Source organism: Sander lucioperca, chromosome 4, assembly GCF_008315115.2.
Source record: "Sander lucioperca isolate FBNREF2018 chromosome 4, SLUC_FBN_1.2, whole genome shotgun sequence".
Lineage (NCBI taxonomy): Eukaryota > Metazoa > Chordata > Actinopteri > Perciformes > Percidae > Sander > Sander lucioperca.
In genome coordinates this window covers 30,611,323-30,628,019 of record NC_050176.1, presented here as the reverse complement: position 1 = coordinate 30,628,019, position 16,697 = coordinate 30,611,323, and the positions used below count along the sequence as shown (strand labels likewise).

At 38.8% G+C, this 16,697-nt stretch overlaps 2 protein-coding genes across 2 annotated transcripts; one reads left to right on the top strand and one right to left on the bottom strand.

The window, feature by feature from the left end:
• Window positions 1-283: 283 nt before the first annotated feature.
• Window positions 284-9,607, bottom strand: LOC116034238 (pre-mRNA-splicing factor ATP-dependent RNA helicase DHX15). Its single transcript, XM_031276812.2, has 14 exons — window positions 9,370-9,607; window positions 7,651-7,987; window positions 7,278-7,471; window positions 6,998-7,157; window positions 5,650-5,868; window positions 5,372-5,539; window positions 4,766-4,852; window positions 4,403-4,552; window positions 4,156-4,264; window positions 3,874-4,065; window positions 2,327-2,449; window positions 1,174-1,364; window positions 894-1,063; window positions 284-775 (listed from the first exon to the last, which is right to left on the bottom strand). Exons 1-14 carry the CDS (start codon window positions 9,432-9,434, stop codon window positions 658-660), a joined length of 2,283 nt encoding a protein of 760 aa, XP_031132672.1. The 5' UTR covers window positions 9,435-9,607; the 3' UTR covers window positions 284-657.
• Window positions 9,608-13,671: 4,064 nt separating this feature from the next.
• LOC116034262 (extracellular superoxide dismutase [Cu-Zn]) lies at window positions 13,672-16,449 on the top strand. Its single transcript, XM_031276842.2, has 2 exons — window positions 13,672-13,887; window positions 15,026-16,449. Exons 1-2 carry the CDS (start codon window positions 13,874-13,876, stop codon window positions 15,660-15,662), a joined length of 651 nt encoding a protein of 216 aa, XP_031132702.1. The 5' UTR covers window positions 13,672-13,873; the 3' UTR covers window positions 15,663-16,449.
• Window positions 16,450-16,697: the final 248 nt, after the last annotated feature.

The window sequence follows — 16,697 nt, the reverse complement described above, 5'->3', positions numbered from 1 at the left end:
GATTTTATGTCCTGAACACACCTTTAGTATTGTATCTGTATAATGCATCCTAAGATGAGCTCCATGTTAGGCAATATGCATTTAGTTGAACTGTAATAAAAGTTGCTAAAAATAAAAAAATAAAAAACCCACAAAGAACCAATATGTATTAAAATATAAAGCATACTGAAATAGTATAAGCCTGTACTTGTACCAGTGGTGGTATTATCCCCATGTATTGATTCATCATAAACCAGCCTGAGGACTTGACAAGGCAAACAAACTCCACGAGGGACACCACCACTTTTGCAATAACAGGTTTTACTAATTAATATGTACACAGAAATTAAGTCAAAGCTCCTTTATTAAAGAAACAAAGCAAGCACAAATCTGTATGACTCAGCAATCCCCTTAAGGAAAGTCAACCACATCTAAATGACATGTTCCTGATATTCCTTTAGAAAATCTTTTATAGCCAGGTCTAATATTTGCTGCTGATATTTCATCTGACATTACACTTAGTTACAGAATTAACATTGATGGGAAAAAGAAACAAGACAAAAAGCAAACAAAATATAAAAATCAAAATGCTAAATTGTAAACATTAAGATACAATGATACAGAAAGATCTAAAACTAAAGTACGCAGATGTTTTCCAGGACACTTCTTGGCTGTTGTTCAGTATTGGGAATACTCCTTGCTCTCTAGTTTGGCAATGATTCGCTCCAGCTGTCTTTTAGCTTCACATTGTGGGAAGTTACCCATTTCATAGTACTGGGGTGCAATCTTCACCAGCCTGTAACAGAAAAAAAGTCCATGAATAAGTCCGTCAGGAGATCATTTACCATCAAAGCTGAATTATATAAATCTTATGAAACTGTATTACTAAAATTTGAAATTCTCTGCACACATACCACTCTGGTTTGATGTCCGTGCACGTGCGGATGTAGTTTTTGGTGGTGAGGACAAATTCATTGTAGAGCACCCACTCAGGCTTGTGGTCCAGGACTGTAGATGGGTGCAGTTGGACCACTTGGTTGTCTTTGACTGTGAGGTAATGCCCTGTACGCTCCAAATGAGCCACCTAGAGGATAAAAAAAAAAAAAAAAAAGTATTATTAACAGATAAATGATAACTAGAGGGGTTTTCGTCCACACACATCTCTGGTAGAAACAGTCACTAATCTGTAATCACCTGCATGAAAAAGCCGGTGCAGAGTGCTCGGCGGATGTTGGTGTAGTAATCTCTGCTGGTGAACTCTGTGCTCCGACGGGGCAGGTTGAAGCGGTCCATGATCCTGGACAGCTGCTGCCGCACGTTGTCAGCAGACATCAGTGAACGGTAGTTGACAAAGTTGTCATAGCACCACTGGTTAGCCTCGTGGTCTGGAAAATGTATAACAAGGATTCAGACATTTGGGTTAAGTGTCTTTGCACTTTAAAAAAATAAACAGGTATGGGAAGCAAAAAAAAAAAAGAAATACATAACGCTGAACTAATCAATGTTTTTCATATAAACAATGGATGAAATGACTAATGTAAAAGAAGCAGCTTATAATATGAAACCCACAGAGAGTTACTAACCAAATTTGCAATCACTTGCTCAATGAAGCATTTGTGAATCTTGGAACAATGTTTTGGATTTTTGGCCTTTAACTTCGAGCTAAATCAACGTTTCTTTGTAGTGAAAAAGCTAGCAAAGCCACTGTACGCTACCTGCTCAGCAATAAACAGCAGACAGACCAAGTTAGCCACTAGCTGGTGAACACGGTGGAGCATCTATGGAGCCAAGAACACATTTTTCTCGCGACTCAGTGGAGACCAAATCAAAGCATTTCAGTACATTGTGCAACATGATGCACACGACTTAAAGCACCCCACTACTAAACAAAGGTATTGTCAATTGGATGTTTGACTTTCACTGAATGACGTATGTGCAGTTTGACGCACAAAGTCGGTTTTCACATTCATCTGATGAAGAGCAAAGGTTTCTCTGGGCTCACCTTAAATCTGAGTTTAAGACGTGTACGTACGAGCATGATTTTGTTACATCACAACTGGTTTCGGAAGGTCCAATGTCCAACTTACACAAGTCTGATGGTGAAACTTGAAGCCTCCAATGTATGTTATATATATATATATATATATATATATATATATATATATATATAAATAATGGAGGAACCCAGCAGTTTGCATATTCATAGAGCGGGAGTCGGTGTGAATTTAATAATTTTGAACAAGGTCATTTAGCGTTTTTTGTGGAAAAACCACCCGACAAATCATCAATCCAAGTATATTTAAGTCTTGAAACATGTCTCAATGGAATCTTTAAGACTGATGCTCACTTTGTTTGAAGGCATGGTAGACGTTGAGCAGCGTCAAGTGGTCTCCGTCGATGTGAGCAAACCTCATCTTGGACTCGTCTGCTGCCTTCTTAGCCTCCGTGGGGCGGACAAAACACTGTGGGACTAAACAAGGTTGGTATGGGCCCCAACAAAGCCGCCCATAGGGATGAGTCAAATATTCACACAAAAATGGAGCAAAGCCTATGATGCTAGGGCACTCGACACTGCGTTGGGACAGGGCAGGACCACAAGCTCTATCAAAGGGGCTGCAGTCTTTTCACATGGTCATTCCCAACTGTAATGGCTATTAGCTCGTAGAGAGGGGGTCATTTAACCACATCTGTAAAACAAGAGTTTTCACACAACTACAGAGTGTTAGGGACACCAGCAATGTCTTAACTTTTCAAGATTCAGAAATTTTACTTTTTCGTATCGAGACATAATGCTTAGGCCTTTAGAGCAGATAACTAAAATACTTTCAGGCTACATATATAACTATGCATAATGATTATAGGTAAAATTCACAATGCATTTTTTCAATAAAAAGAAAATTGTGATAAATGCGATGAATATGAATACAATATTAAGTGGTGCCTGCCCTATCCACTTGCCTTGGTGAAGAAATACTCACAAAAAAGCTCACTATTCAAAAAAAAATACTGGGCATATTGTGGCCATAACTTATTATAACCTAAAATTAAAAGCCAATACAAAATTAAGGGAGAGCTTTCAAATTTAAGTGGAGTTGTCGAGTGAAAAGGTATTCCAACCAAAAACTGAATTTGTGGATTGAAAAAGCTTTTTGATGATGAAATATAAGTTCATATATGTGGGCTGCATGGCTATGGAAAAAAAAAAATGGCATTTAGATTGTTATTCAATACCATGAAAATATTGATTATTGTACATACAATATAATCCCAACACAATACTTCCTTAGGATTAATGAAAAGCTTTGTTCAATACTTTGGTCTGCACCTCACTGTGTGCATTCTCAAAGATAAAACCTAAAATCTCATATTTGCCACTTTCTCACATCTGGATGTAACTACAGTTCAGAGGGTTACTTGATATACTGTACAAACTGTATGTAGTTGTTGCCAACTGGTTTAAACAAAATAATGTTCAGCATTAAATCCAGAAACATTTTCACGTCATTGGGCCAATACGTTATTTACATTATTGTTTTGTTTACGTCCTGCTAAAGGGAATCTGCTTCTCCATTTTAACGCTGTCATGTCTGTACATGTTGCACATCCAAAACAGAAGTGCTTGGGATACCACATCAAGACTTTCAAGGCAATTTAAAATGTAAAAAAAAAAAAAAAAAAAAAAAAAACTTCAGTAACACCAAATTAAATATACAGTTATGTATGCTTAATAGACATGTCTTCATTCACATGTGTTCCAAAATGCTGTGCAAAAAAACTAAATTCTAGGTGGGACACTTTCCCCCAAACTACCAGTGAGTAGTGTTTAACCCCCAAGAGACTTGGCACTTGGCCTACAGAAGGGAAGGCAGACGTCAGCCCAGTCCTGGGCATTACCTGACAGCATGGCAGTAATGGAAAGGATCTCGTTAGAGCAGTTAAACTCGCAGCTGGCAATGACCATCTTAGCCAGCTGGGGGTCCAAAGGAAACTCTGCCATCATGGAGCCCAGCTCCGTCAGGTCACCGTCATCATTGAGAGCTGCCAGGTAATTCAGCAGCTCAAGGGCCCTCATCAGTGTCTCAGGAGCTGCAGGGAGGGAAGAGACGGTCAGAGAGTTATGGCGATTCATGAATGCTTTATCATTCAATCTACTGTACCTGCTGCAGACTAACTCACCTGGTGGATCCATGAAGTCAAAGTGCACCAGGTCATCAATACCCAGCTTCTTCAGCTGCAGCACAACAGATCCCAAGTTGGATCGAAGAATCTCAGGGTATGTGTTATCCTGGAGTGGGGGTGTTTACAATGTTAATAAACAGTGTAAAGTTTATTCAGAACAGGCTAAATTGAGGTTTTGTTTTTGTCTAGCGCCAAATCTCAAAAAGGTGAAGACGACAAGACGTCTGCAACTGTTGTCACTTGCCTGCATCTCTGTTTTGTAGGCCTTTTCTGTGTAAAGGCGGAAACATTTCCCTGGACGTGTTCTGCCGGCTCGTCCCGCCCTCTGCTGGGCAGAAGCTTTACTGATGGCCGTGACGAGCAAAGACTCAACTCTGATACGGGGATTGTAAACCTGGACACACATTTGAAAGCATTTTTTTTTTTTTAAATTAAATAGTTGTCCTGAGATGTACAAGGGACCTCTAGCCCCGGTTAAAACCAACTGCCTCTGCGTTTATACTAGTGAGTTTTACAGGATCATCCAAGTTTTTATGCAGCACCATATTAGACACAAGCAGAATTAAATGCAATAAAAATCCTGTGAGGCGAGTTACGCTTCCCCCACCTTTTGCTTGGCAAATCCAGGATCGATGACAAACACCACACCATCAATTGTCAGAGATGTCTCAGCGATGTTTGTCGAAACCACAACCTGAGGGTGAAGCAACAGGCTATAAAATATCTATTACCAAAATGTGACAAGTAGGTGCAAATGGACACATAGTGTAAAGCCAGAGTATAATGCATTGCTCTTTTTGTTCCATTCAGGGTTCATACGCATTTTAACCAATACTTTTCGGCAAATTTCCATTACTATGTATTCCTGAAAATGTCAGTCGACATTAACAGATTTTTATTCTTATTGTATAAAGTTTACCCTCAGAGGTTTAACAATAAAATTAATGACAATTTATGTGGTACATAGTGGGATTCGTAATATCGTGCCCCGAATAGAACATTGAGGTTAGGATGACGTGAAATACATTTATTAATCACATATTATATTATTATTATTATTATATTAAAAAAAATTCCATGACTTTTCCAAAACTTTCTGGGTCTTTTTATGTTTCCAAAACCTTTCCAGGCCTGGAATTTGCATTTTTCAAATTTCATAACTTTTCCAGGTTTTTTCAAAACGTATGAACCCTGTCCATTAGTTAAAATGTACCTTTCTTCCTATTGCACCATTTGGCTTTCTTGGAGGAGGCGGCTCAAAGATCCTTTGCTGTTGCTGTGGTGGCAACGTAGAATACAGTGGGATGATTTTGATGTCTCCAACTTCAGGTCCAAGGTCATCTACCTCGCGCTTGATCCGCTTGCAGGCCTCATCAATTTCCTAAAAGAAAAATTTTGATTAAAAGTTGTGTGTTGAGGAAAACAGAACTATGCAGCTATGCTGAGAATTCACCAGCAATGGACCAGCAATGCCAGCGCAACAAGTCTTACCTCTTGACCAGTGAGAAAGAGAAGGCAGTCACCTTCATCTTCCTCACACATGTGAATCTGGATGACAGTGCGGATCGCTGCCTCAAGGTAGTCTCGCTCTGGCTCGGGGGTGTAGAAAATCTCGACAGGGTGTGTACGTCCAGGAATAGTCAAGAGAGGACAGTTGTCGAAGTACACCTGAAACTTCCCAGCATCTAGCGTGGCACTCATGACGATGACCTGTGCGTGAAGGAAAAACGTTGCTGTAAATGTCGTTTTTTTGACTTGTATTGTCCCATTTAAGCACCAATACGTGTGTCTGTACATTTAGATTAATGCCAGCCCCAGAGCACTTTTAGTCAGATCAGTAAAGAAACACTGCCTTTGCAGATATTTTAATGACATTTGCTTGATCAAGATGATACCATTACTCAAGTTCTTCCTTATGGAAGACATTGCTCTGATGTAGTCTTGCCTATGTGCAATTCTGTGTAAATTACTGCACTCCTTTTCATCTGTTAAAAGTGTTCAATACTAAATAATGTGTGTATGGCCAGAATAAAAATATGATCAGATTTAAAAAGGACCAGCTAAGTCCTCAGCCTGTGCTGTTAAGCATGTATTTTCTATTTTATTAATTATACGGAAAGCTCTTGATCAAGTGTCTAAATCAAACAAACAAATGATAATTGATAGGGGTGCACAATTCAGAAAATGTCACGATTCGATATCGATTTTTAAAATTCGATTCAAAATCGATTTGATTCAAAAATGATTCTCAATTAAAAAAACAATTCACGGGCACCCAGATAGCTCAGTTGGTAGAGCGGGAGCCCATATAAAAAGGTTTACTCCTCGACGCAGCGGGCCCGGGTTAGACTCCGACCTGCGGCCCTTTGCTGCATGTCATTCCCCCCCTCTCTCTCCCCTTTGAAAAATGTCACAGTAAAAACGATTCACAGTATGTAAATGTAGTTACTTTTCCCATGTGATTGCAGTAGAAATAAAAAACGGATCGATTTTTGGAATTCTATGAATCGATTTTGAATCGGTAGAGCTTGAATTGCGATACGAATGTGAATCGATTTTTTTTTTTGCAAACCCCTAATAATTGAGTAATTAAATTGCCACACTTGCTGATTAATTTATTGTGCCTTTCAATGACACGTTAAACGCTCCATTTGACATTAGAAGAGGCCCAAGCTAGCTCTTAGTGCGGTACAGAGTTTTGATTTCTATTCTGAAAAGAATGTTCATTTTCTTATTGGCCTACCTGTTTAGTAAAGCACCACTGGAGCAAAACATAACGTGTACCAGGATAGAGGGAAACAAATAATTCATTGCCGTTATTAAAAAAATAATCTAGTACCTTCAGATCCGATCTTTGACGCACCACCTCCTTGAGTACTCCCATCAGGATATCTGTGGCCAGAGTTCGCTCGTGAGCTTCGTCCAGAATGATCACACCATATCGCTCCAGCAACGGGTCATTCATAGCCTCTCTTAGTAACATACCATCCGTCATGTACCTAATGAAATTACAGACATGCTTTGTTAGACTGAGACATTTTTGATTAAAACAAAATAGACTGGTTGCTCTGTGCCTATAAACATAAGTTACTGTGCATTAGGAGACCTCAATCACTTACTTGAGTATAGTCTTAGCAGTGCTGCAGTCCTCAAATCGAATGGAGTAGCCGACTTCCTGTCCAAGCATGACGTCCATTTCGTCTGCTACTCTTTGAGCCACGCTCATAGCCGCCACTCTCCTGGGCTGAGTACAGGCTACCGCCCGCTTAGGCCCAGGCAAGCCCCTCACCATATCCACACACCACTGTGGGATCTGGAGATTGAAGCACAATTTAATTAATTCAGATAAGATTATTTTAGATATGAATCACTCTTAAGCAATACTGTGCCATCATACTGGATATGCTGGTACTTAAAAAGCTTTCAAAAAGCCTCACACAAGCTTTTAGTGTCCTGCACATAAGATACAGGCTGATTTATTGCATTTCAGACCTGTGTCGTCTTCCCAGAGCCAGTTTCACCAACAAGGACAAAGCTCTGATGACGTGTGATGATATCGCTGAAGTTTTCCTTGTACTCCCATACTGGAAGCTGTAACCGCTTCTTCAGGATCTCGTAGAAGCGCGGCGTGTGCGGCAGGTTGGTGAACGGGTTGATCTGCTGTTGCATTGCCATCTGCTTGATGGGCGCCAAGCACGGCATGGTCACGGGCACCGTGCTGTTAGACGGGACACTAGGCGGCTTCAGGTCTCTGTCCCGGTCCCGGTCCCTATCTCGGTCCCTGTCCCTGGAGCGGTCCTCACGGTCTCTATCCCGGTCCCTGTCTCTCCTGTCAGAAATCATCATGAAGCTACTTTGTGATTATCGGCCTATACTGATGTCAAACTTGCAAAGGGAAAAATTGACTTTGATTAATTTTATTATGCAGCAGGTTCACCTAAAATAACCTTATACGTTAATGTTAACCTTCACCAAGGTGTAACGTTAGCTACCTAACAAAACTGGCAAATGAGTGAAAATATCTGAACTCTGGGTTGCCAAGTGGCAATTATGACTTGGATGTTGATGTGATGATGTGATACAAGTCAAATATTGCAATTATGGTGACAATGACCAACACTGTGAGCATTAACCTGCTCTAATGTATACTGTAGCCCGGCCGGTAATGGAGTTTTGAGTCAGATACTGATGATATATGAGAATTGTGGTTACAGTTGCGTATATTATTTGCGTATAGTGTACATGTGTATTTATGCTCTTATCTATCTAGTATTTCATGTTTTTATGTGTTTTTGTGCGAATGTGTATGTGTTGGCTACCTGTTGTGAACCAAATTGCCCCTTGGGGACATTAAAGACATTTCAACTTCAACAGTTACAGAATTAAGGATATAGTGATTCGTTTTTGCTTAACCTTGGGTCATTTTAGATATGTTATATAATAGTTAGCCAACTCTCTTGATAGGTTGGACAAAATAATATACACACACATTTCAATAAAATACAATTCAACAGCATTACAACTTAACTTACCCTTCCAAAATAACAACAGAACTGAATGAACACCTCTTTAAAACGGTTTCACCTAAAATAACCTAATACGTTATCCTTCACCTAGCAAGGTGTAACGTTAGCTACCTAACAAAACTGGCAAATGAGTGAAGCGACTTAATAAAAACAATTTTGTCTGGGTAATATCAGCCCACAAAGTTTCGGTTAGCAAGCATGCTGGCGCTATGGTACGTTAACAATACGTGATCATTTCTAATAGTAGCTAGTTAACTATTCCAGGAACCAACTCGCAGTCTTTTAATTTGTAGCTATAAGGTTAGCCAAATAACGTTCAATCTACTAAAGGTAGCTAAGGGTTGTTAGCGACCCGCTGAGTGAACTTTAGCCACACACACACGTGCCTCACTGGCGAAGGCATCGTTTGTTAGCTACTGAGGACGGCTTCTGCTAACAGCTAACCTAACGTACATCTAGCTAGTTATTAACACAATGTAGCTAAACACAATACATTTATAACCCTGTATTAGATGAACATCCGGGTGCCGTTAAACAGCGGATAAGAGCAGAGTTACAAAATGAAAAGCTAAGGTTAAATTGTCTTATCCATAGTGGCTATTAGCCATATTAACTAGCATTAGCTAACAGCTCGCTAGTACATAACTGGTTAAAGCAGACATGTTAACTTGGGAGCTTCACCTACCCTTCAGACCTCTTCTTAGTGGACGAGTAATCATCACCCAAATCCAGGCGATGTCTTTTGGACATCTTTAGGAATTAATTTAGCGTATATTTAATCTATTTAAGCGGGTACAAGTCTACCAGGCCGGAGGTAGCTAGGTTTCCAGATTCCTGTGCGTTTTCTTCTTTTCAAATTGGTTTTACAGCGGTTGTGCAGATTACATTACCGCCGCCTGCTGGTGTGGAGTGTGGAATAATATGGACTGGCATTTACAATACAGATACAGGCAAGGTGGAGCCTGCAGTCTGCGGGAAGGCGGGGCTTGACATCAAGCCCCGCCCACATCCAAGTCAGTCTTTTTTTTTTTTTTTGCCTACGTCATTCCCCATACGCTCTAACGGACAAAGACCGTTCTCTTAATACATCCATGACCAAGACAGCCTGGTAGAATTTTTTTAATATGAAGAAAATTATTTGGATAAATGACATGTTTTTTATTTTGAATCTTTTAATTTTATTTGAAAATTTTATATCTATAAATGTAAATGATCTGAAAGAAAACCGAATAGGCTAGTCACCAATTTAAAAATGACATGAAATTATATTTTAAAACCTTAAAAAAGGACTGACAAATAAGAAAGCCATCCGGACTCTGAACATTTACAATGCCTTACAACCTCTTTAATGTAAATTTAATGCGCCCCTTTTTCGTGTATGTATGTATGTATGCATTTAATGTTTTCAATGTGTTTATGGATCTGTACTTGAATAATAAAGTTTTTTGAAGACAAAAAAAAAAAAAAAAAAAAGACAGCCTGGTAGCGAAGCTGATATAGCCTCTTGATTCACATTAGATAGAAACTGATGATGTAGACTAAACAAACGATATTTCATGCAACAGTGAAGTTTTCATGTAGTTACTGTCGGTACACGATCCGTTCTGCCTGCACGATCCGTTCTGCACATGCGCAAGATAATACTGTTTTACGTATCCATACGACCTGCACGATCTGTTCCACGCTAGCCTATGGCTAGCCTCCACCGGGAAGCTAACGTTAGTTTAGCTAACAGCTAATTCGGCTAACCGCTAGCTGACAGCTAGATTCAGTCTAAAATAACGTTAACTCAAACGTAATGGGAAAAGCAGGCTACAGCTAAATTAAGACTTCACAGTAATAACAATAAAGACAAGTATTGAGTGATTGTATTTTAAATGAGCACAAGTAAAGTAGAACTGACGTAACAGCTGTTATATATGTTAGGTGTTTGTTATATATGTCAACGTTTATTTTCAAGTTTTATTTTGAGGGTCTTTTAAAGTTATTACATGCTGTCTCAGCTAGCAGTTAGCCGAATTAGCTGTTAGCTAAACTAACGTTAGCTTGGCTGTCGACCGGAAGCGTGGAACAGATCGTGCAGTGTCGTAAATCCTCGTACAACCGCGCATGCGCGAACATTTTGCGCATGTGCAGAATGGATCGTGCAGGCAGAACGGATCGTGTACCGACAGTTACTACTGATTTTGAAATGATATCCAAATTTGAAAAATGGGTCATTTTAAACCTTGTTAATATTGATGACAATGTGTTCAAACGGAAAACGAGCCATATTTCATTTAATTTAGCCCTCAAAAGTAGAATGGTGTGTTGTTTCGTTATGGACTTTCATATTAACAGCAAGAATTCAGTCACAACCAAATGTAGAAAGGGGCAATTTTGCTTTAACAATTAACAGGTGAACCAGAAACATACAGGTGAAACTCGAAAAATTAGAATATTGTGCAAAAGTTCATTTATTTCAGTAATTCAACTTAAAAGGTAAAACTAATTATATAGACTTATTACATGCAAAGCGAGATATTTCAAGCCTGTATTTGTTATCATTTTGATGATTATGGCTTACAGTTTATGAAAACCCTCAGAAAATTTGAATATTGTGAAAAGGTTCAATATTTTAGGCTCAAAGTGTCCCACTCTAATCAGCTAATTAATCCAAAACACCTGCAAAGGGTTACTGAGTCTTTAAATGGTCTCTCAGTCTGGTTCAGTAGAACTCACAATCATGCAAAACGCTCCTCGGATATTACCTGCACCGTAACACACCTGATCTAAGTATTTCAAAAGGTCGAACACACAAACAGATGTTTAGATACAGTAAAATCGCTACGTGATTACCGTTATATCCGAGGGTTGAAGTTGCATTTTAACAGCAGTGCAAGTTGCTGCTGTGGTTTAGCTGAAGCTAACGCAGCCTGAGCTTTCACGTTACAATATAAAAGGTGTTGACCGTTGACTTAGCTAGCACGCAAACAGTTCATTTACATGTCTACGAGCATGTTAGGAAACTACACCAAAAGACAAATACTGAGGAATATTGATAGAAAGCAGGGGAAACTAGTAGGCTACTTCCATACTTTTTAGCATTGGCTAATTAGCAACCTGCCTTCCATCAGATGTAGCTTCCGAGCTAGCTAGCAGCTAGCCCCAGAAACTGCGGTCAAGCCAGCCTCCACCTCGAAATAAGCGGTCAAACTAGCCGCCCCTATATTTCGCGGTGCGCGTATACACTTGCTATTACGGTGAGACCGTCAGAACTAAAAACAGGGAATTTTCCGACGAAGGCAATTTCCCATTCATTTATTCTGTCTGCCTGTCTATCTGTCTGCCTTCCTGTCAGAAAGAAAGAAAGAAAGAAAGAAAGATTTTAGCACACCTCACAACCAAAATAAGAGCCCCCCAAAAATCATATATAAGCTGTTTGTCTACACATTCAGAAAATCATAAAAATAAAAGTCCTAGCTTCCACAGATCAATTTCACCTCAGATGGAGAGTACTCCATCTCAAGGTGTCAACTACAATGTTTCAGGACATTCTGATGTTGTTTTCCAAAATAAGAGCCCCCCAAAAATCATATATAAGCTGTTTGTCTACACATTTAGAAAATCATAAAAATAAAAGTTGTCAGATGGATCTGAGGTGAAATTGATCTGTGGAAGCTAGGACATTTATTTTTTATGATTTTCTGAATGTGTAGACAAACAGCTTATATATGATTTTTGGGGGGCTCTTATTTTGGAAAACAACATCAGAATGTCCTGAAACATTGTAGTTGACACCTTGAGATGGAGTACTCTCCATCTGAGGTGAAATTGATCTGTGGAAGCTAGGACTATTATTTTTATGATTTTCTAAATGTGTAGACAAACAGCTTATATATAATTTTGGGGGGGCTCTTATTTTGGAATTCAACATATCATGCAGTGAAAGGTTGTGAGGTGTGCTAAAATCTTTCTTTCTTTCTTTCTTTCTTTCTGACAGGAAGGCAGACAGATAGACAGGCAGACAGAATAAATGAATGGGAAATTGCCTTCGTCGGAAAATTCCCTGTTTTTAGTTCTGACGGTCTCACCGTAATAGCAAGTGTATACGCGCACCGCGAAATATAGAGGCGGCTAGTTTGACCGCTTATTTCGAGGTGGAGGCTGGCTTGACCGCAGTCCCCAGAAGCTCATGAAAACAAGGCTTTCACCGGAGCAGTCTTACGTTATTTCCGAACCACTCTTTTCGTTTCAAAGTCGGAAATCAAAAGAACGAAAAAGTACACGGGCCCAATTACAGTTCACTGTTGTTGCATGAAATGTCGTTTGTGTTTAGCTTACATCAGTTTCTGACATCTAATGTAAAACAAGAGGATATGAGGTTTGCTACCGTCTTGGTCCGTTCGAGCGTATGGGGAGACGACGTAGGTAAAAAAAATAAAATAAAAAAAAAAAAAAGACTGACTTGGATGTGGGCGGGGCTTGATGTCAAGCCCCGCTTCCCGCAGACTGCAGCGAGATGTACTTGCCAGAGCTGCATGCTTCATGCTCGTCAAGTGGTCTGTGATGAGTTAATTGAAAATGTGTATATAGGATTATGCATTAGGCCTACTATAGCACAATATTCACTGATATAATATGTTTAACATAAAATAACAAATTTTTAAACATTTAGAGAACCTCCAGGAAATGTACCTTAAAGATTCGCTAAAGGTTTTTACATTTCCTTAAGGTTCTCTGAAGGTTCTTTTTCAAAAACTTAGGAGAACCTTTTCAGCTAAGCGCAGTAAAGACAATCGGCAGAGAACGAGGCTGATGAGGTCACTGCGCTGCCCGTGGCTACAGGTACATTTACTCATGCTTTCTTTAAACCTTTCATCTACAAAATGTAAAAAAAAAAAATGTTTTAGTGACAAATAACTATTATGACCTTAATATAGGCTTTCATGTGATTACAGCGTCTACACCAGAGCCATTGCTGACAACTCCACAAAACAATGCTCCCACCCCCCTCACAACAGGAGATGAAGGGTTCAGCAGCTGCACGTGAAAAAACTGAAAACCTCTGCTCCACCCTCAGCAAATAACACCCTTACAAGACTTATGAAACATATCGCATCTTGACTTGCAGAAGATCGACAGTGAACGGCTTATCAACAGTGAAGATTGTAACGTTTTAGTTGTTGCAGCTGTTTGTTTTCGCTGGCATGCGTCTACACGGGTAAGTAGCCTACTTTGCTCGTGTAGCGGTATTGAGTCTGGGCTCGTTTAATTAACTCCATCTGCAGAGTATTATTACTGCGACATTGTACTTGCTAAATGTAGCTTCTTTCTTCTTTTTCAGAGTTAATACACTGTAGCCTGTAGGCTATACAGTCAATATTATATTGTGTGTGCATTTAGGTTATGTGGAATATAGACATGCAAAGAAGTTTGATACGCAACAGGGTGTTATATTACTCTTTTTGACATCATGACAAAAAAAGAAAAAGACAACAGCATGCAAATTTGAGTTGAAAACAGTCGCTCGAGTTGGCTATACTGTGCAATTTTGAGGAAATGGTGCTAAACATTTGTGCTACTTATACTTTTTGGGAAATATTCTAGCTACGTTTTTAATAAATTACATTTACAGTGGCGGAAAGTAACTTTGCAAAAAGTGCATTTTAGTATACTAAAGTAGGCTATAGGCCTATGTACTTAACCCTACGTGAATAATTCATTTTTTTATGCTTCAGCCCACATCTTAAGGGGACTTTTTTAAATTATGTACTATTACATAACTTACTCTGCATATTTTATAAGATTTTATATACAAAACGTATTGATATAGACTATGAGAATCTTAATAGATTAAAGCACTCAACTGTGTAGAAAGTGAGCTCCCTTAAGCTAATACCATAATGTAAAAAAATAAATAAATAAATAAAAAGGATTTTTTATGACTTTTAAACGTGGGTATTTTTTTGACCTGGACCCCATTTTCTAATGTTTTTGTTTCACACACAAATACATATCACATAAAAAAAAAGAAAAAAAAAAAGAATATATATATATATATATATATATACATATATATATTTGTATTATATGTATTTGTATATATATATATATATATATACAAATACATATACACATACATATATATAAAAAATACATGTGGGGGTGTGGTAGAAACCTGTAATGGCTGACTTTGTCTCCAAGTTACTAATAGGGACAACACATTTTGAATACTTTTACCTAGAACAAAGTTTTTTTTTTTATGTCTAAAGCCTTTGTATACTTGGTGGCTATGTTCATGCAAACCATATGAGTTTATTAATATGAGACAATGTCCTAATCATTTTATTATCTTTCAGGTCAGTATTGGGAGCAGCACTGTTGGCTCTGCTGGCAGCTTGTCAACAACGTGTCTTAGCTGACAGTGACACTTTGGCTCCACCAGAGGTCTCACAGTACAATGGTACTCTGTATGCAGCCTGCAAAATGAGACCCAGCACCTCACTACCTGATGGTCTGCCCAAAGTGTACGGTCAGGTGCTGTTTAAGCAGGATTATCCTGAGGGAAATCTCAAAGTCCTTCTTCGGTTCAATGGTTTCCCCACAGAGAGTAATCCAGAGCCCAGAGCGGTGCACATCCATCAGTACGGAGACCTGAACCAGGGGTGTGACTCCACTGGCGGCCACTACAATCCCCATGGTGTAAATCACCCTAATCACCCTGGAGACTTTGGTAACTTTAAGCCCCAGGAAGGAAAAGTCATTACGATGATAGAATCTGAGGCTACGCTGTTCAGGGGTATGTCTGTGATTGGAAGAGCAGTGGTGGTCCATGAAAAGATAGACGACTTAGGCCGTGGTGGAGACGCTGGGAGCCTGCTGAATGGAAATGCAGGCCGGAGGCTTGGCTGCTGCATTATTGGGATTTCCTCCCCCAACCTCTGGAATATGCACTATAAGGTGTATAATAGGCGGCTGAGGAGAAATTTGTTTTAGAGTAATGGCATGTAGGTCAATTTACAGATTTGGCCTTTGAATTCATTCATTCATTTTAGCCATTGTATTCCTTGTCTGATACCAAGAAAAATCAACGACTCAATCAAATCCTCTTTTTCCAAACATAGTGGCTTATCAAAACTAGTGGAAACTTGTCTTTCAAATTGGTCTGCTCTACAGCCGATGGCGCCAAATTGAACTTTTTCCCAATGAAAACCCTTTCAGGGCTTATTTTGTATTCTATACTTGTTTTTCAAACAACAAACCAGTAATAAGTTGAAAATCATTTATTTTGCAGAAACAAATCCATTTTGTACACATTTTTGCACACATTCAACAGAAACACATAGCTCTAAGTACTAGTACTAGTAATTTCTATCTTGTGAGTTAATATTTTTCACCACAAAAACCCAACCGAGACATCAGTGCTGGTAATCTACGTGTTTTGGCTTTACAGACTCACACGTTCTGTAAATGTATTCTTAACTAAGGTGTTCTTGTAAATAATAAAATACGTAAGTTTTGAAGATGCCTTTCAAGGAATTAAATAAGAGCATGGGTTAAAGAAAATGCAACTTCCTTTTAATCAATAAATATGCAGCATTTTGTATAGCTTTCATACTATTGTTTCATTATTAAACATAAAAACTTGTATAAGAGTGTTTAGCTAAAAAAGCAAAATGTCCCACATTGTAAAATTCAAGACAATAATAAGAAATAAAACTGTTTGGAAATGTTTTTATGTTTGAAGAAACAAAATAAAGCTGCTGCTTATCTTAAATCACAACAGCTGGATGTCTATTTGTTGACGTAGTGATCAATAAGATATGTTTCTTTAACAGTGAGGAGGAAGCTTTTTTAATTTCTAAGCAACAACATGTCTTACTCTCTTAATGTACTGTCCATTTATATTAATAACTTCCATTTATACTGTATAGTGCCTTTCACAAATCCCAAGGACACTTTACAGAATTGACTGTACATACAACACAGTCTGAGACAGAAGAATAACCACATAGAAACAACATTTCTATG

Excerpts from the sequence above, each read along its gene's own strand:
- LOC116034238 (XM_031276812.2), bottom strand. The coding sequence starts at position 9,434 with ATGTCCAAAAGACATCGCCTGGATTTGGGTGATGATTACTCGTCCACT. Across the intron at positions 7,158-7,277 it reads ACTGCTAAGACTATACTCAA|GTACATGACGGATGGTATGT; the intron begins GTAAGTGATTGA and ends TAATTTCATTAG. Across the intron at positions 4,853-5,371 it reads ATGGTGCAATAGGAAGAAAG|GTTGTGGTTTCGACAAACAT; the intron begins GTACATTTTAAC and ends CTTCACCCTCAG.